This window comes from Neofelis nebulosa, chromosome 1, assembly GCF_028018385.1.
Source record: "Neofelis nebulosa isolate mNeoNeb1 chromosome 1, mNeoNeb1.pri, whole genome shotgun sequence".
Taxonomy (NCBI): domain Eukaryota; kingdom Metazoa; phylum Chordata; class Mammalia; order Carnivora; family Felidae; genus Neofelis; species Neofelis nebulosa.
Window position 1 is genome coordinate 238,007,399 of NC_080782.1, and position 19,569 is coordinate 238,026,967.

The following is a 19,569-nucleotide window of genomic DNA, read 5'->3' on the forward strand; positions in this document are numbered from 1 at the left end:
AGTACAATACTGTATATATGCGGTGAGGAAGGACAGTCTTGCATCATTACCAGTCTTAGGAAGAAAGCATTTGGTTTTTCACCATTAAGTCTGATATTTGCTGCATGTTTTTCATAGATATCGTTCATTAGGTTGAAGAACTTCCCCGATTTTCTTGGCTTGCTGAGAGTTTTGATCATTTGATGTTGAACTTTGTCAAATGCCTTTTCTGTATCTGTTGAGATTACCATAGGGTTTGTTTTCTTTCCCTTCAGTCTTTCGAGATGATAAATTACATCATTTTATGTTCAAATGATGAATCAAACTTCCTTTCTTGGAATAAACCCCACTAGGTCATTGTCAGTCTCCTAGGCTCGTCATAGGGAAAGTGCCACAAACTGGGTGACTTAGTTAGAACAATGGAAATCTATGGTCTCAGAATTCTCAAGTATAGAAGTGTAAGATCAAGGTCAGCAGGGCTACACTCCACTTGAAATGCATAGGAGAAGGGTCATCCTTTGCCTTTTCCAGCTTCTCGTTGCTCCGGGTGTTCCCCGGTTTGCAGCAGCACGACTCCACTTGGTACCTCCATGTTCACGTGGCATTTTCCTGTCTCTTCGCATTGTCTTCTCTTTATATGGGTGTCTGTCTCTGTGACCGAAGTTCCCCTTTTCATAAGGATACTAGTCATACTGGGTTAGGGTCCACCCTATGACATTATCTCAATTTGGGTAGCGCTGCGAGGACCTTATGCTGTGGTCTGAACGATTGTGGCCCCCTCCCCCCAATCCATGTGTTGAAATCCTAAGCACCAATGGTGAGGGTGTTAGCAGATAGAGCCTTTGGGAGGTGCTGAAGCATGAAGGAGCCCTCACGAATGGGATCGATGCCTTATATAAGAGGGCCCAGAGAGGTCCTTAGCCCCTGCCACTGTGTGAGGACACAATGAGAATGCACCAGCTACGAGCCAGGAAGGTGGCCCTCACCAAAACCACCGTGCTGGCACCGTGAGCTCAGACTTCCCAGCCTTCAAAACCGTGAGAGATAAATTTGTTTACGAGCTACCTAGTCTGTGGTATTTTGTTAGAGCAGCCTGAGCAGACTGAGACAACTTATTTCAAAATAAAGTCACATTCTGAGGTACTGGGGGTTAGGACATCAACGGATCATTTTTTGGTGTGAAGATGCAATTCAATGCATGAAAGTCATGGTGTGTAATCGTTTTGCGTATTGGTAGATTTGATTTCTTGCTAAGGGTTTTTATATTCATGCTTACAATGGATTTGAATTTGTACTGTTTTTTTCTTGTATTGACTTTGGTTTTGGTGTCATAATGCAGTTTCATAAAATTTGGGGGGAACATTCCTTCCTCTTATTTTTCTCTGGCCGCTTTTAAGATTTCCTCTTTGTCTTGATTTTTCTGCATTTTCACTATAAATCCAAGTGTAATACTCTTCTTGACTTGCTTTGTTTGAGATGTCTTGGTTTTCTTGCCTCTGAAAAATTCATAGCCATCATCTGCCAACACACTGCTTTTGCCCTATTTCTCTCTCTCTCCCTCTCTTTGTTTGTGTTTTTATCCGCTTTTACCTTGTAGCACTACTAATTCTGAACCATCTTAAACTGACAGTACTTGAGATTTCTTGGCCAACTCTGATGATGCCAGTTTGGGTTATTCTGCTGGAAAGCTCCCTCCCTCCCATCTCTCTCTGTCTCTCTCTGTCTCTCCCTCCTTTGTCAGAATTATACCAAGGCCCTGTGGGAGTGGTTGAATGCATAATGGGACAGCATTCTTTCAACTTCACCCTGACCCTGAGATGAGTTTCTGTGACTATGACGTTTTCTCAGAGTCTCTATCTTGGGCGTGACCCGAGCCTTGCCTTATATAACCCCTGTTTCCCCACAGTTAATTTTGGTGTTAATTGGCACATTTCTTCAGGAGGAAGGTGCTTTTTGAATTTTTTACTTAATTCTCTTGAATTTTGTTTTTGATGAAAATTTGGCTTGATAATAGCTACTCGCTTGAGTAGTGAATTTAAAAAGCCTTAAAAAAAAAAAAGTCACCGGGGCGCCTGGGTGGCGCAGTCGGTTAAGCGTCCGACTTCAGCCAGGTCACGATCTCGCCGTCCGTGAGTTCGAGCCCCGCGTCAGGCTCTGGGCTGATGGCTCGGAGCCTGGAGCCTGTTTCCGATTCTGTGTCTCCCTCTCTCTCTGCCCCTCCCCCGTTCATGCTCTGTCTCTCTCTGTCCCAAAAATAAAAAAATAAAAAAAAAATAAAAAAAAAAAGTCACCATTTTAAGCTGTGTCAACAGAAAGTTCGGTCACAATAAGATGGCCTATGATTACCTAGAGCCTTGTTTTTGTATCCAGGTAAATCACTGCTTTCTACATCTTGTTTACCAGCTTTTCATTCATTTCTTGATGGGACATCTGGTCTCCTGCCTCAGTGATGACTTCTGTGTGGGGCCCCAATAGTCCCTCTCTTTCCAAACTTCATAAATGATTTGCTGGTCTAATAATGATTTTTTTTTTTCATTATTCTTAAAGCCCAATGAACTTAACCAGGAAGTGTCTTGGAATTTGTGTTAGATTTTTCTTAGTTGTTTTGTTCTCATTAAAGAAAGACCTATTCTACTATGACTTTCAATATTTTTGTTTCGTGTTTTAAATTTCTTAAGGACAAGAAATATGCATACATTGGATCCTTTGTCCCACATCTATAATTTTTCTCCAGTTCTTTATCATCTGTGCTCTTTCTCATTTCATTTTGCTTAGTTTTCATAGTCTGTGCAGGACATGCCTCTTTTCAGCTCTCTGTTATCTTAGTTGCTTCTAAGGTGGCTTTCCTTTTTCTTAAGATATTTCTCTTTCATTTCTTTTCTGAGCTCTTTCAGGTCACATTAAAAATTCTTCTGCAGTTTCATTATCACTTCAAAAAATAATTTAATATTTCTGTTTTTGACTTCTTGTTTCATAATGGCCATATTTAATTTCTTTTACAGGAAATGTATTTTCTGTGTGTTTTGTAACTTAACTCTTTTGATGTGCAAACAAGAATTTCCTTTGTCTTTTGTTCCTTAGGCTTTGTCATTTTTATAGGCAAAGGGCTGCATTACGTTTTCATAGATTGTATGTTGGCTCACTTTTTACTATTATACGATTTAATGGGGCCACTCTAAGAGACCAGTTATTTGCTGAAGAGACATGTTGGTGTGGTGAGAGGCACCTAGTGTGTGAGCCGGGACATTAAAGGCTCAGGCCTTTCAACTGGGGACACTTGGTCACCAGCACCCTTCTGTCAGGTGGCAGCAGGTCAACAGGCTCCTCCTTGAAGCCTGTTGATAGCCTTGAAGATCACACACGTCTAGTCAGGTGTTTAGAGCTTTATTTATTTTCATCAGCAGCCCCTTAGTAAACTGTAACTCACTTTTTGTTTCTTCACCCTCACACATGGATGCATTGTTAGGGAGACGCTTGAAGAGAAATCGCTGTCTTACTAAACATACAGTGATGGTGAGAAAGTTCGCGACTCAAGGACTTGAATATCCCTATTAATCCTGCGCTACAGGACCTTGGGCAAGTCTGAGGAAAACTGGGTACATGGACTCAGACATAAAAATGCTTCTTACTGTTGAGGGCACACCAGCCTCTATTTCTTGTCAGAAACAAATGAGACTTTCCTTGGCCCCTTGGTCAAAAATCTCACTTATTTTGGGGGTAGGAGATATCAAAATATACATTACCTGGGTGAAGTTAATGGGGCCAGGAAGACTATTCAAGGCTATTTCAATAGGGGAGAGAGACTGAGCTCACCTTGGCTGAAACAAAGGTGGGGGAGTTTTAAAAAGCTGGGGTGGGGAAGGAGGAGGATTGTTGGCCACCTGTGTCTGCTAACTGGCTTTACCCAAAGAATAACTACATTTTCTCTTATCTTCATGACTTGTGAGAATTTTACACTTCGAGCAAGGCACCCCCTGAAGTTAGGTTCCTACCCTACCATGGAATGGAGAACTTCTTTGATGATTACATTTCAGGGATCTCCCAGGTCCTTGAGAAAAGCTTTCCCATGGATCTTAAAGCTGGCAAGGGGCTTTTCAGGACATTTCTATACATTTCAAAGGGAGTAGAATAACAACATACAATCACCTTTTCCAGAGTAAATGCTTCACGTTAGTAAAAAGGAAAGGGAATTCAGGGACTAGAGACAAGAAGACAGCTATTTCCAATTTAGTCAAGCTGAGGGGAATGTTAAGGCCATCTTGGTCAGGGGGCTGCCCTCTGGTCATGGAGCTACTGCTCTTCAGCCAAGACACTCTCCCCTCCGCTTCCCCCAGCCCTATTCACCTTCTCCCCTCGCCCATTCTTTTTCTGAGGCCAGCTGCTGGGCCCTATCTCACTGCATCTTCCCCAGTCTCCTGCCTGGGCTGAGTGTCAGTGCCCACCCAGAGCCTCCAGGGCTGGGGAGGGAATGGGGATGTGGTAGCCATGAGGGAACCAGAACCGCCTCGCCAATACAGGGTGACAGGGGAGGTCTTGGATGTCTGGCCCCTGGAGAAATGGATGCGACAGGTGAAGAACTGGAGGCTAGGGAAACAGTCTCCTCCCTGGGGACTCAACAGAGGTCCAACATGCAATGCACTTGATGCGTTCCCTGGAGCCTGATTTCAGTTGCACTTCTGGGTAACATTCCTTTGCCTTCTTGTTGTAGGACCTGTTGATTTCTCTTTAATCTGTCAGAAGGTGGAGGAAAAGATGGGCTGCCAACAGTCTTTGCAAGGATCAGATGTGTCCAGAGTCCGCACCATTTACCTCAATGAGCCCATTAGGAACAACTTCTGCAAAAACTCCATCAGGTGAGAAGTGTGTGTAGCTGGGAGGAGAGGAAGGAGGAGGATGTGCTCCTCACCTGCAAAATACACTTGGTGTAGATACTTCAGGCTGTAACAGTTGTCTCAAACCCTGAGAAACTTTGAATTCTCAAGTTTACTACCAAGAATAGGCTGTGTCTTCATCTCACCCTCAAGGTTTCTGTTTCTGAATTGGCCTCTGCCCTCACTGGTTCCTCCTGTTCATAGCAGTACCATGCAGCCCACTGCCAATCGAGAGTGCCCTTTAGCAATACCTAGGAGGTAAAAGTGCTTTCCTTTCTTCCCCCCGAGGTTTTATTTAAATTCATGTTGGTTAACATATAGTGTAGTATTGGTTTCAGGAGTAGAATTTGGCAATTCATCCCTTACATCTAACGCCCAGTGTTCATCCCAACAAGTGCCCTCCTTAATGCCCATCACGCATTTCGCCCATCCCCCCCACCCAACACCTCTCCGGCAACCCTCAGTTTGTTGTCTACAGTTAAGAGTCTCTTATGGTTTGCCTCCCTCTTGTTTTCATCTTAGTTTCTTTTTCCTCCACTTCCCCTATGTTCATCTGTTTCGTTTCTTAAATTCCACATGTGAGTGAAGTCCTATGTCTTTCTCTGACTGACTTATTTCGCTTAGCATATGATACATTCTAGGTCCATCCACATCTTGCAAATGGCAAGATTTCATTCTTTTTGGTGGCCGAGTAACATTCCATTAAATACACATGCGCGCGCATGCGCGCGCGCGCGCACACACACACACACACACACACACACACACACATCTTCTTTATCCATTCATCAGTTGATGGACATTTGGGCTCTTTCCACAGTTTGGCTGTTGTTGACAGCTGTAACCATTGTGGTGCATGTGCCTCTTTGAATCACTGCTCTTTGTATCCTTTGGGTAAATACCTGGTAGTGCAATTGCTGGGTCGTAGGGTAGTTCTCTTTTTAACTTTTTCAGGAACCTCCATACTGTTCTCCGGAGTGGCTGCACCAGTTTGCATTCCCAAGGTAAAGTGCTTTGCAGTGAACCTCACAGAGCTGCTGAGTTCTCCACCATTATCCTACATTGGGGAATTTAGCATTAGGCTTTTTTTTTTTTTTTTTTTTGATTGAAGTATACTTAACATATGGTGTTATATTAGTTTTCAGGTGTATAATATAGTGATTCAGCAATTGTATACATTACTCGGTGCTCATCAGGGTAAGTGTGCTCTTAATCCCCTTTATTTCACCCATCCCCCGACTCATCTCCCTTCTGGCAACCACCAGTTATTTTTCTGTATTTAAGTTTCTGGTTTTTTGTTTGCCTCTTTTCTCTTTGTTGGTTTCTTATATTCACACACGACTGAAATAATATAGTATTTGTCTTTCTCTGGCTGACTTATTTCACTTAGCATTATACCCTCTAGGTCCTTCCATTTTGATATATACCATACCTTCTTTACCCATTCATCTGTGGACGGACACTTGGGTTCCTTCTATATCTTGCCTATTGTAAATAATGCTGCAATAAACATAGGGGTGCATATAGATCTGTGAATTTGTGTTTTTGTTTTCTTTGGGTAGATACCCAGTAATGAATTACTAGATCATATGGTAAATATATTTTTAATTTTTCATGAAATCTCCATACTGTTTTCCATAGTGGCTGTACCAATCTGCATTCTCACCAACAGTGCATGAGGGTTCCTTTTCCTCCACATCCTTGTTACTGTGATTTTTCATTATAGTCATTCTGACAGGTGTAAAGTGATATTTTATTGTGGTTTTAATTCGCATTCCCGTGATAATTAGTGATGTTGAGCATCTTTTCATCTGTCTGTTGGCCATCTATATGTCTTCCTTGGAAAAATGCCTATTCAGGTCCTCTGCCCATTTTTAATCACACTAATTTGGGGGGGGGTTGAGGGGAATACGTTTATATTTGAATAGGTTTATATACATAGGATGTTAACCCCTTACTGGATATGTCATTTGCAAATATCTTCTCCCACTCAGTAGGTTGCCTATTCATTTTGTTGATGGTTTCCTTCACTGTGCAAAAGCTTTTAATTTTGGTGTAGTCCCAATGGTTTAATTTTGCTTTTGTTTCCATTGCCAGAGAAGACACATCTAGAAAAATATTTCTACGTCCAATGCCAAATGGACATTTCTTTTAGGAGTTTTATGGTTTCAAGTCTTACATTTAGGTATTTAATCCATTTTGATTTTATTTTTGTGTATGATGTAAGAAATTGGTCCAGTTTCATTCTTTTGCATGTAGCTTTCCAGTTTCCCAGTACCATTTATTGAAGGGATTGTCTTTTACCCTTTTTATATTCTTGCCTCCCGTGTCATAGATTAAGTGACCAAATAGGTGTGTGTTTACCTCTGGGCTGTCTATTCTGTTCTATTGGCCTGAGTGTCTGTTTTTGTGCCAGTACCATAATGTTTGGATTACTATAGCTTTGTAGTACATCCTGAAATCTGGGAGGGTGATACGTCTGGTTTGGTTCTTCCTTCTCAAGATTGCCTTAGCTATTTGGGGTCTTTTGTGATTTCATACAAATTTGAGGACTGTTCTAGTTCTGTGAAAATGTTGGTGTTTTTATAGGAATTACACTAAATGCATAGATTGCTTTGTGTCGTATGGACATTTTAACAATATTGATTCTTCTAATCCATGATCATGAAATATCTTGCCATTTGTGTCATCTTCAATTTCTTTCATCAATATTTTACAGTTTTCAAAGTACAAGTCTTTCACCTCCTTGGTTAAGTTTACTTTTAGATATTTTATTATTTTTGGTGCAATTGTAAATGAGATTTTTTTTCTTGATTTCTCTTCCTGCAGCTTTGTTATTAGTGTATAGAAACACAACAGATTTATGTATAGTAATTTTGTATCCTGCAACTTTACTAAATTATCATTACTCATAGTCATTTGGTGGAGTTTTAAGGGTTTTTCAAATATAGTGTCATCTGCAAATAGTGACAGTTTTACTTCTTCCTTACCAATTTGGATGCTTTTTATTTCTTTTTCTTGTCTGATTGCTGTGGCTAGGACTTCCAGTGATCTGTTGAATAAAACTAGTGAGAGTGGACATCCTTTTCTTGTTTCTGATCTTAGAAGAAAAGCTCTTAGTTTTTCACCATTGAGTATAATTTTAGCTGTGGGTTTTTCATATAAGGCCTTTAATATGTTGAGGTATGTTTCCTCTAAACCTGTTTTATTGAGAGTTTTTATCAAAAATGGATGTTATATTTTGTCAGTTGCTTTTTCTGCATCTATTGAGATAATATGGTTTTTATCCTTTCTCTTGTTGATGTGATGTATCACATTGATTGATTTGTACATATCGAACCACCCTTACATCCCTGGAATAAATTTTACTTGATTGTGGTAAATCGTTCTTCTAATGTATTGTTGGTTTTAGTTTGGTAATATTTTGTTGAGGGTTTTTGAGTCTATTCATATCAGAGATATTGGCCTGTTGTTTTCTCTTTTTGGTAGTGTTTTTGTCTGGTTTTGGTGTTAGGGTAATGCTGGCTTTGTAGAATGAATTGGGAACTTTTCCTTCATCTTTTATTTTTTGGAATAGTTTGAGAAGAATATGTATTAACTCTTTTTAAAAGTTTGGCAGAATTCATCTGTAAAGCTATCTGGTCCTGGACCTCTGTTTGTTTGGAGTTTTTTGGTTACTAATTCAGTTTCAATATTGGCAATCTGTGTGCTCAGATCTTCTATTTCTTCCTGATTCAGGTTTTGAAGATTGTATGTTTCTAGGAATTTCTTCTAGGTTGTCCAATTTTTGGCATATAATTTCTCATAATATTCTCTTATAATCCTTTGTATTTCTGTGGTGTTGGTTTTTCTCCTTTCTTTTTCCTTTTTTAATTTTTTAATGTTTATTCATGTTTTGAGAGAGAGAGGGACAGAGTGCAAATGGTGGAGGGGCAGAGAGAGAGGGGGACACAGAATCGGAAGTAGGCTCTTGGCTGTGAGCTGTTAGCACAGAGCCCGATGTGGGTCTTGAACCCACGAACTGTGAGATCATGACCTGAGCCAAAGTTGGTCACTTAATGGACTGAGCCACCCGGGCACCCCTCTTCTCCTTCATTTCAGATTTTATTTGAGTCATTTTCTCTTTTTCTTGATGAGTCTGGTTATACTTTATCAACTTTATCTTTTTATTTTATTTTATTTTTTTTCAACATTTTTTATTTATTTTTGGGACAGAGAGAGACAGAGCATGAACGGGGGAGGGGCAGAGAGAGAGGGAGACACAGAATCGGAAACAGGCTCCAGGCTCCGAGCCATCAGCCCAGAGCCTGACGCGGGGCTCGAACTCACGGACCGCGAGATCGTGACCTGGCTGAAGTCGGACGCTTAACCGACTGCGCCACCCAGGCGCCCCAACTTTATCTTTTTAAAGAACTAGCTCTTGATTTCATTTATCTTTATTGTTTTAGTCTCATCTTATTCATTTCCACTCTAATCTTTATGTTTCCTTCTTTCTGCTAGCTCTGGACTTAGTTTGTTCTTCCTTTTCAGCTCCTTTAGGTGTAAGGTTAGGTTGTTTGGAATTTTTTTCTTATTTCTTGAGGTGGGCCTGAATCACTATAAACGTCCTGCTTAGAACAGGCTTTGCTGTGTCCCAAAGATTTTGGAAAATTGTGTTTTCAATTCATTTGTCTCCATGTATTTTTTGAGTTTTTCCATTAGCAGCAATAAATGGTGTTGATGATGGGGACCCTGACATGATGTGACGAGAAGTCCACTTTACCTCTGTGTTCCATCCCAACAAATCACCTCACTCTGAGCAGGAGGAAAATGCCAGACAAGCCAAACTGAGGTCATCCTCATTGATCCATTGGTTGTTTAGGGGCATACTGTTTAGCCTCTATGGGTTTGTGTTTTTTCCAGCTCTTTTTTTTTTTTTTGTAATTGATTTCTAGTTTCATACCATTTTGGTCAGAAAAGATGCTTGAGATTATTTGAATGTTCCTAAATTTATTGAGACTTGTTTTGTGCCCTGATGTGTCATCTAGTCTAGAGAATGTTCTACATGTACTTGAAAATAGTGTGGATTCTGTTGTTTTGGATGGAATGTTTTGTTTATATCTGTTAGGTCTATCTAGTCTGATCTGGTTCACAGACACTGTTTCCTTGTTGATTTTCTGTCTGGACAATCTATTAATTGATGTAAGTGGAGTATTAAAGTCCCCTTCTATTACTGTATTACTGTCAGTTTCTTCCTTTATTACTGCTAATGTTTGCTTTTTGTGTTTAGGTGCTCCTGTGTTGGGTTCATAGATATTTACAATTGTTATATTCTCTTGGTGGATTAATCCCTTTATCATTATGTAGTGTCCTTATTTGTCTCTTGCAGTAGTCTTTGTTTTAAAGTCTATTTAGTCTGATTTAAGTATTGCCACCCCAGCTTTTTTTTTTGGCTTCCATTTGCATAGTATATGTTTTTCCATCCTTTCATTTTCCGTGTGTATGTGCCTCTAGGTCTAAAGTTTCTTGTTTCTTGTAGGGAAGCTTATAAATGAGTCTTGCTTGTTTTTATTTATTCAGTTACCCTGTGTATTTTGATTTGAGCATTTAGTACATTCACATTTAATTATTGAGATATTTATTGCCATGTTGTTGTTTCTGGTTGGTGTTGTAGTTGTTCTCTGTTCCTTTATTCTTTTCTTGCTCTCTTTCCTTGTGGTTTGATGGCTTTCCTTAGTGTTATATTGGATTTCCTTCTCTTTATTGGTTATGTATCTGTTGTAGGTTTTTGATCTGTGGTCACCACCAGGATCAAATATATGACATCTTATGTATGTTGTAGTCTATGTTCATAGTTGCCTAAGTTCAAACACATTCTAAAAGCACTAAATTTGGGGGTGCCTGGGTGGCTCAGTTGGTTAGGCATCTGACTTCAATTAAGGTCATGATCTCACAGCTTGTGGGTTTGAGCCCCACGTTGGGCTCTGTGCTGACAGCTCAGAGCCTGGATCCTGCTTTAGATTCTGTAGCGCTCTCTCTCTCTCGGCCCCTCCCCTGCTTGAGCTTTGTCTCTGTCTTTGTCTCCCTCTCAAAAATAAACAAACATTAAAATTAAAAACAAAATAAAAGCATTTTTTTGGTATTTTTATATTTGTACATTTTATATTTTTATATTTGTACATTTTTACACCCCCTCTGTTTTATGTATATAATGTCATATTTGACATCATTTTATTTTGTGTATCTTTTAACCAATTTTCTGTAGATAACTGATTTTACTGCCTTTGTCTTTTAGCTGTCATACTCATGTATAAGTGAGTTATTTACCACCTTTACTATATGTTTGCTTTTATCTGTGAAAATTTTTCCTCTTATAATTTTCTTCTTACATGACCTTTTCTTTCCATTTAAAGAATTTCCTTAAACATTTCTTGTAAGGTTGGTTTAGTGGTGATGAACTCCTTCAACTTTTGTTTGGGAAATTCCTTATCTCTTTTTCTATTCTGAATGGTAAACTTGTTGGATAGAATATTCTTAGTTGTAGGTTTTTTGTTTTTTTTTTTTTTCTTTTGGCACTTTGAATCTATCATGCTACCCCCTTTGGCCTGTAGTTTCTGCTAAAAAATCACATGATAGATTTATGGGGTTTTCTTCTTATGTAACTCTCTGCTTGTCTCTTGCTTTTTAAAAAATTCTCTTTATCGTTACTTTTTTGCCATTTTAATTATTATATGTCTTGGTATGGACGTCCTTGGGTTCATCTGGTTAGGGACTCTCTCTGCATTCTGTGTCTGGGTGTCTGTTTCCTTCCCCAGATTAGAGAAGTTTTCAGCTATTATTTCTTCAAATAAGTTTTTTGCCCCCTTCTTTTTCTCTTCTTTTTCTGAAATCTCTATGTTTGAATGTTATTGATGATGTCGCAGAGTTCCCTTAACCTATTTCCATTTTTTATTATTGGTTTTTCTTTTTGCTGTTCAGCTGGGTTGATTTCCATTACCCTATCTTCCTGATCACTAATCTGTTCTTCTGCATCCTGTAACCTGCTTGTGGTTTCCTCTACTGTATTTTTAATTTCTGTTACTGAATTCTTCAGCTTTCACTGGTTTTTCACATTTTCTGTCTCTTTTTTGAAGTTCTCACTGAGTTCATCCACTCTTCTCTCAAGTTCTCTGAGTATCTTTAGGACCATTACTTTGATTTTTTTTTTTTTTTTTATCTAGCATATTATTTTTGTTTCATTTTGGTCTTTTCCTATGATTTTGTCTTGTTCTTTCATTTGTGACATATTCTTCTGTCTCCTGATTTTGTAACTCCGTGTCTATTTCTGTGTATTAGGCAGGTTGGCTACATCTCCTGGACTTGAATGTAGCGGTCTTTAATAGGAGTGGTGCCTATAGTGCAATCTCCGTTGGTCCCCAGGACAACATCCTCCAGGGTGTCTCCTGTGTGGGCTGTCTTGCACCCTCCACTTATAGCTGGGCCTCAGTTATTCTTAGTTCAGACAGCTGCAATGACCCATTTTTTCTTCTGTTGGTGCCCTGGACAGGGTTTGCTCCCTGCACTGTGGAGAGGCATGTCTGTGGCTACTGTGGGCTTGTTGGTGGGCAGGGCCAGCAGTCAGCCAACCTGTCTGCAGTTGGCCTTTCTGCCATAGCTGCACATGCACCCTAGGGCAGGGCTTGCTTTCTGCAGAGCCAGCCAAGACGCCTGGCTGCAGAAACTGTGGGCGTGTTGTTATATGGGGTTATGTCTCCCTCTCTTCAGGGCAGGAGTCCCTTTGGAGCGGTGCTGGTCCCTGTGGGAGCTGCTCGCAGGGTCTGTTGGGCAGCAGCTGCTTTGCTGGGATGCCTGTTGAAGAATCAGGCAGGCCGGATGGGGAGGGTCCACAGGGGAATGCTGGGCTGGGGCACCTGATGCTAGAAAGGTGGATGAAGAGTGTTGCTGGCTCCCACAAGCATCTGGCTATCTAGCCTGAGGGAAGGAAAGAGAAATGGCTTCTGCCAGCACTCTTGTTCCCGGAAAAATCTCATGCAGATTCCTGCCCCTCCAGGCACATGTTTTAAGATTAGTCAGTAAATCTTCATGTATACCCCATGTGCTTTTCAAACTGCTGCTTCTGTATTGGGCCTTGGGCTGGATTGTTTAGTATGCTGGCCCTTTAAGGGCAGGGACTCAGCTTTCCCTCACTCTCTGGCTCTCCCACAGTTAAGCCTGATGAATTTTAAAGTTTTTGGATTGAAGCCCCACTGGCCTTCAAGCCAGATTTTATGGGGACTCATCAGTGTGGGTCCCCAGGGCTGGGGGTGCCCTGTGTGGGGTCACATCCTTTTGCTTTTTGGAACTTGTGCTGTCTCTCCCATTTGCGGTTAGTTGTGCTGGGGACTTGGTTCCCAAATGCAGCTCTGCCTTTCCTGCCCTTTTTGGTGTGGCCTTTTCTATGTGATGGAGCTGTTATCTCTGTGTGTTTGTGGGACAAGGTGGATTCAGGTTTCTCCTATTCTGCCATCTTCCCCAAACTCCTGGTCTTTCCGGTTATTTTTAAAAGTTTATTTATTTATTTTGAGAGAGAGAGAGAAAGCAGGGCAGGGGGAGAGAGAGAGAGAGAATGCAAGCAGAGGAGAGGCAGAGAGAGAGAGAGGGAGAGAATGCAAGCAGAGGAGAGGCAGAGAGAGAGAGAGGGAGAGAGAGAGGGAAAGAGAGAATTTCAAGCAGGCTCCACACTGTCAGTGCAGAGCATTACGCCGTGCTTGATCTCAGGAACTGTGAGATCATGACCTGAGCTGAAATCAAGAGTCAGAGGCTTAACTGACTGAGCTACCCAGGCGCCCCTTTCTGATGTTTAAATGTAGTAGATTCATTAGAAAAAAAGAAACACACCCGTGATGGTTTTCTTTGTCCATGACATGGCCTAGGCATTTGGGGGTAGATGGATTTAAGATAACTTTTAATGATAAAGCTCCTGGGAGGGAGAGAAGGGAGAAACATTGCTGGCTCTTGTTATCCTTGAACTATAAGACAGATGCTGATTAGGAGTTCTGTTATAAGAATTACAGGCCATTAGAAAATGTGGACTACATCTTGCTTATCTATTGTATTCGTAGTTCTTAGTTCCTCAGATGGAGAAAATTCTTTCTTTGTCCTGACATTGTTTTCAGGTAACAATGAGTGTTCAAAAACGACAAAAAAATCTTAAGAAAAGAGTCAGTGTTTTATAATAATATTTTATCCACTTCTGGGTTTTCCTTTGGTGTTTTTAGAGTTCAGAGTGTGAACTGACAGTGGTAATTTTCTTTTTGCCTACAGCACAGCCAAGTACAGCATATGGTCATTCCTCCCTCGATATCTGTATCTGCAGTTTAGCAAAGCTGCTAATGCTTTCTTCCTGTTCATTACTATATTGCAGGTAATATTCCTGAACACATTACTGGATTATGCTTTTTTAAAAAAAGAAAAATGTAAAAAGCTCATTTAGCTGAAATAAAAATTGAACGTACAGAATAAATTGAAACACGGCAAGAAGAGAACTCTCTTCTTACAATATTTAAGTTACTCAGTAAGACTTCAGAATTCTCATTTGGGGGATGAAAAACGTGTTGATGCCCAGTAGATGAACTGGCCCACAGTTCTTCCTGATTTAGATCATTAATGAGATATTATTGGGCTAACTTTTATAATGTATGCCACCTCCATGAGAGGATAATTTTATTATATTAAAAGAAAGAGTTTAAAGAAAGTCCAAATGCTAGTTTGAAATGGCTAATTTTCTTTTCTTTTTTTAATATTTCAGTAAGAACACTTAATGTGAGATCTACCCCCTTAACAATTTTAAGTGTATGATATACCAGTGTTAACCATAGACATCTGTTGTACAGCAGATTTCTAGGACTTCTTAATCTTGCATAACTTAGACTTTATGCTCATTGAATAACAACTCCTTATCTCTCCCTCTCTCTAGACCCTGGCACCACCATTTTACTCTGACTCCATGAATCTGACTACATTAGATATCTTACATAAGTGGATTCATGCAGTATTTGTCTTTCTATAGCTTACTTCATTATAATGCCTTCAAGATTCATCCACGTTGTTACATGTGGCAGAACTTCGTTCTTTTCATAATTTTTTTTAACGTTTATTTATTATTGAGAGACAGAAAGACACAGAGCGTGAGCAGGGGAGGGGCAGAGAGAGAGGGAGACACAGAATCCAAAGCAGGCTCCAGGCTCCGAGCTGTCGGCACAGAGCCCAATGCGGGGCTTGAACTCACAAACCGCGAGATCCTGACCTGAGCCGAAGTTGGCTGCTTAACCAACTGAGCCACCCAGGTGTCCCAGAATTTCCTTCTTTTTAAAATCTGAATAATATTCCATTGTATAGATGCCACATTTTCTTTATCCACTCATCCATCGACAGACGTTGAGGTTGTTCCCATATCTTGGCTATTGTGAATAATTCTGTGCTGACTGTGGGAGTGCTGCTATCTCTCCAAGATCCTGGTTTCAACTTTTGGATAAATACCCAGAAGTGGGATGGCTGAAGCATATGGTAGTTCTATTTTAATTTCTTTGAAAAAGTTCCATATTATTTTCTGTAACAGCAGCACCATTTTATATTCCCAACAGAAGTAGACAAGGATTCCAATTTTTTCACATCCTCACAAACACTTGTTATTTTCTGTGTTTAATTAATAGCCATCCTAACATGTGTGAGGTGATACCTCATTGTGGTTGTGAATTTCATTTGCCTGGTGACTAGTGACATTGAGCACCTTTTCATGTACCTCTTGGCCATTTGTAGGTTGTCTTTGGAGAAATGTCTATTCAAGTCTTTTGCCCATTGTGATTGGATCATTATTATTTTTTTTTTTTCCTGTTGATTTGGAGTTCCTTCTATATCCTTACCAGATGGAGGGTTTTCAAATATTTTCTCCTATTTTGTAGGCTGCCTTTGCATTTTTTTGATGGTTCCCCTTGTTGCGCAGAAGAATTTTAGTTTGATGTAGTCCCACTTGTCTGTTTTTGCTTTTGTTGCCTGTGCTTTTGGCGTCATATCCCAGAAATCTTTGCCAAGACCAAAGTCTGGAAGCTTTCCCTCTGTGTTTTCTTTTAGGAATGACATCTTTTCAAAACACTTAAATTCAAGGCCTTCCGTAATCTGGTTTATTCCTGTTTCTTCAACCTTGTTTTTGTCATGAACCCTACAACCCAACACAATCTAAGAGGCAAGTCTCCTCACAATTCTTCAGTTTTCTTCCTCTCTTTAGACCTTGGTTCATTCTATTCTCTAACCCAGAAGGCACTCATCTGGCTACACCCTACCCATTCATTCTCTTAAAGGCATAACTCAAAACCATCCTCCTCCAAACTCCACTAAATGCCATGCCCCATGCTAATTTCTCCCTTCCTTATCTTCTGTAGCAGTAATCTGTGCTATACATTATAATTGGTTTTATTTCTCCTGGCAAACTGCAAATTCCTTGAGAATAGAAACAGTGCCTTCAAGGGGCACCTGGGTGGCTAGTAGGTTAGCTGTCCCACTTCAGCTCAGATCATGATCTCACAGTTGGTAAGTTTGAGCCCTGCATTTGGCTCTGTGCTGACAGCTCAGAGCCTGGAGCCTGCTTCAGATTCTGTGTCTTCCTCTCTCTCTGCCCCTCTCCCACTCACGCCTTGTCTCTGTCTCTCAAAAATAAATAAAAACGTTGAAAGAAAGAAAAAAAGAAAAGAAAAGGAACAGTGCCTTCAAAACGGCCAAGCTTTGAGATAAGAATTTAATGAATCTGTTGAATTGACCTTAAACAGAAGATTGGCATTAGCACAAATTTATAGAGATCACATAGTGTGTACCAAAACCTGGGCATGAAATTAATAATTCAAGGGTGAATTGTCAGACGTAGTTCTCCCTTTGGAGAGCGGGTAGTCTTAACATACAAGTGCTGTAAGAAATATTTATAAAGTGCTAGGGGAACACAGCCTACGCTGGGCTTGAGGGCGAGTGGTTCAGGAAAAGGTACTGAAAAAGAAGACATTTGAGCCAAAGACTAGAGAATGAGGAGCTTAACAGTAAGTAGAGGTCAGTGGAAGAAGAGAAGACCTTTGGGGCACAGAAGACCGTGTGAGCAAAGGCACAGCAACTGGAAACACTGGTCGCCTTTTGTGAGAACCAGGGACCCAGTGGGGGAGGGAAAGAGGTAGACTTTTCTCCAAGAAGGTCTTATATGTTTTGCATTGTGAACATTTAAAGTGTTAAAATTTTCTCTAGCATGTGAAATGTTCTGGAAATGGTAAAAATTTTGTCTGGAGTGTAGAGAAGAAGCTCAAGATGTTGGCCGAGGCCAGGTAATGAGAAGCTTTGTGAGCTACATTCAGAAGCTTGGACTGTAGTGAGAAGGCAGTGACAGTCAGGAGCTACAGTGAAGCGACCAGCTCCGGCGAGGCTTTAACTGAGGAAAAGAGAGAGGGGGGCCTGGGAGCAACACGACGGGCTTGGGGTGCACTGCAGAGAGATGGAGAAGTCAGGCAGAGGCAAGTTCTTTGGATGGCAGGTTTCATTGATAGCCTCAGCGATCCTAGAACCTCTCCCTTTCTTCCTCTGTGTCTGACTGCTTTTAAAGTAACCACAAGAATTATTGAGCGCTTCAGAATAGATACTCTTTGGCTGCACAAAGAAATAACAAGCAGGAAATAAGGCAGCATAGAGAGTATCCACTCTCTAGACCCAAGTCTAGAAATACAGGCCTGAGAGCTGTTCTAAATCTGTTAAAGGATCTCCTTTACAACCTCATCTACCCTTGCGTCCATCAGAAAACTGCCAGTCTGCTTGTCACTTTATTTCTCCTATCTTTAAACAGTGGGGCATAGCCCCAGAGCCCTCTCCACAGGTAATTTGTACCCAAGCAACGTTATTCTCCCAGGCCTCCAAAAAATTTCTCTTCCACCTCAAAAAGAAGCAAGATTCGGTTAAGATAACTGACCTTCTGGCTTTAACTGTTTGGAAAGGATGCTATCTTAGCCAATTAAGTTTTGAAAGCTTCAAATACAGTCAGCTTCAGAATACAGTCCAAGCCTCTGAATTCAAAACGTAATAACAGTATTCTCTTGGGAAGGTGACATATGACTGAAGCGTTAAGTAGGCGCACTGGTGGCTTTCCCATAATGTAATGTTTCACACCGTGCTCGAGGGATGGTTTCAATGTGCTAAGAGTCTCTTTTTATTTAACACCGTGTGTTGTTTTCATGTCCTGGGTATGCCACGAGTAGCCTGGCTTTTAGTGTTAAGCAAAATACAAGAAAAATTTATCATAGAATTCATAGTGTAACTCTGTTTTCACAGCAAATTCCAGATGTGTCTCCAACGGGAAAATATACAACTCTCTTGCCTTTGATGATTATACTTACCATTTCAGGCATCAAAGAGATTGTAGAAGATTATGTAAGTTTACTGTTAGTGAAATGTTCTCAAAACTATTGCCTTGAGTACATGAGGTGTATTTCTTGCTCTTTTTCCTAGCTGCGTGTTTTGCAACTGGTATAATTCTTTAAACCTGTAGTTGATGTGAAATGTGAATTAAACTCTAAGGTTTCAAATTTTAAAGTGTGTGTGTGTGTGTGTGTGTGTGTGTGTGTGTGTGTGTGTTTGAGAAACCAGCAGGACTTAATGGTGGTCATAAGAACTATGATAGTATCTTTGGGGATATAATGCAACCAGAGGTGAAGATCCTAAGAGGTCAGGAATTGTGCAGTGACTTCGTTTCTCCTTTCACCTTGTCAGAGCTCTAATTTCACGAGAGCCTGCAGGTTTTAGCTGTGAAGGAAAAGAAGAGAGACATTTAAGATTGCTTTCTGTTTGCTCTGACCCTACCTCATAAAGACAGCTGGGCCACTCCAGTAGAGGCCCCTTCCTCCTCACTCACAATCCTCATGCTCATTTCCCAAAATTGCTAACTATTTGTTATTCATATTCTTGTGCCGAATTCCTTCATATCTTATTAAGATAGGACAGCAGGAAAATCTGTTTGGTTGCTGGTCTTTTGATTGGTTTATAATACGAAAGAATTTCTCAAACTTGATTTAAAGCCTTGGGCTAAATTGGAGCGAAATCCACGATTGCTACTTATGTGTTTAACTATAAATATAGTCATTGAAAGCAACCTATAATGTGCTAGCGTTTTCAGTAGCATTCATTATGTAGGAGGCCCTGTAAAATGTGCGTGCGTGTGCGTGCGTGTGCGTGCACGTGTGTGTGTGTGTTTGCATGTGTTCACTTAAATGGAGCCACGGACAGGTTAGTGACCTGCGAAGCCTGCATTAGTAAGAGGCAGAGCTGGGATGTTAGCCAAGGCAAGCCGTCTCCCGAGGCCACACTTAGCCCCTCCCTTAGACGACCTCTCATTTAGGAGAGTCAGATAAGGGCAAAACAAAGAAGAGACTGACAGGTCTGCTGCCTCTGTTCTTTCTTAAACCTACTGTGACTTGTATTATAATGTGAATTATTCACTCTGAACTTCCGATGTAATGGATTTTTTTCTATAACAGAAACGACATATGGCAGACAGATTAGTCAACACAAAGAACACAATAGGTAAGATATTAGACTAAGCTTTTATCTCTTCTCACTGTAAGGAAATACCCAAATTGACCAAATAGATACACATACTGTGTTTCATAACGTTCTATTATTTAAAGGAATAGAGACACAAAAGACCAACAACCAGAAGGAAACTGTTGCCATATGTAAGAAT

The 19,569-nt window shown here is 40.5% G+C and overlaps 1 protein-coding gene across 6 annotated transcripts in view; it reads left to right on the top strand.

The window, feature by feature from the left end:
* Positions 1-19,569, top strand: part of LOC131488074 (phospholipid-transporting ATPase IB-like) — a 212,987-nt gene that overhangs the window by 19,478 nt on the left and 173,940 nt on the right. For 5 of the 6 annotated variants that reach the window (XM_058689430.1, XM_058689457.1, XM_058689465.1 and 2 more), the window contains exons 2-5: positions 4,688-4,832; positions 14,133-14,232; positions 18,162-18,260; positions 19,364-19,409. In XM_058689430.1, coding sequence (XP_058545413.1) covers positions 4,732-4,832; positions 14,133-14,232; positions 18,162-18,260; positions 19,364-19,409 — 346 coding nt within the window. In that variant the 5' untranslated portion in view covers positions 4,688-4,731. The remainder of the gene's footprint in view (positions 1-4,687; positions 4,833-14,132; positions 14,233-18,161; positions 18,261-19,363; positions 19,410-19,569) is intronic. The other variant, XM_058689475.1, reaches the window with a different exon arrangement.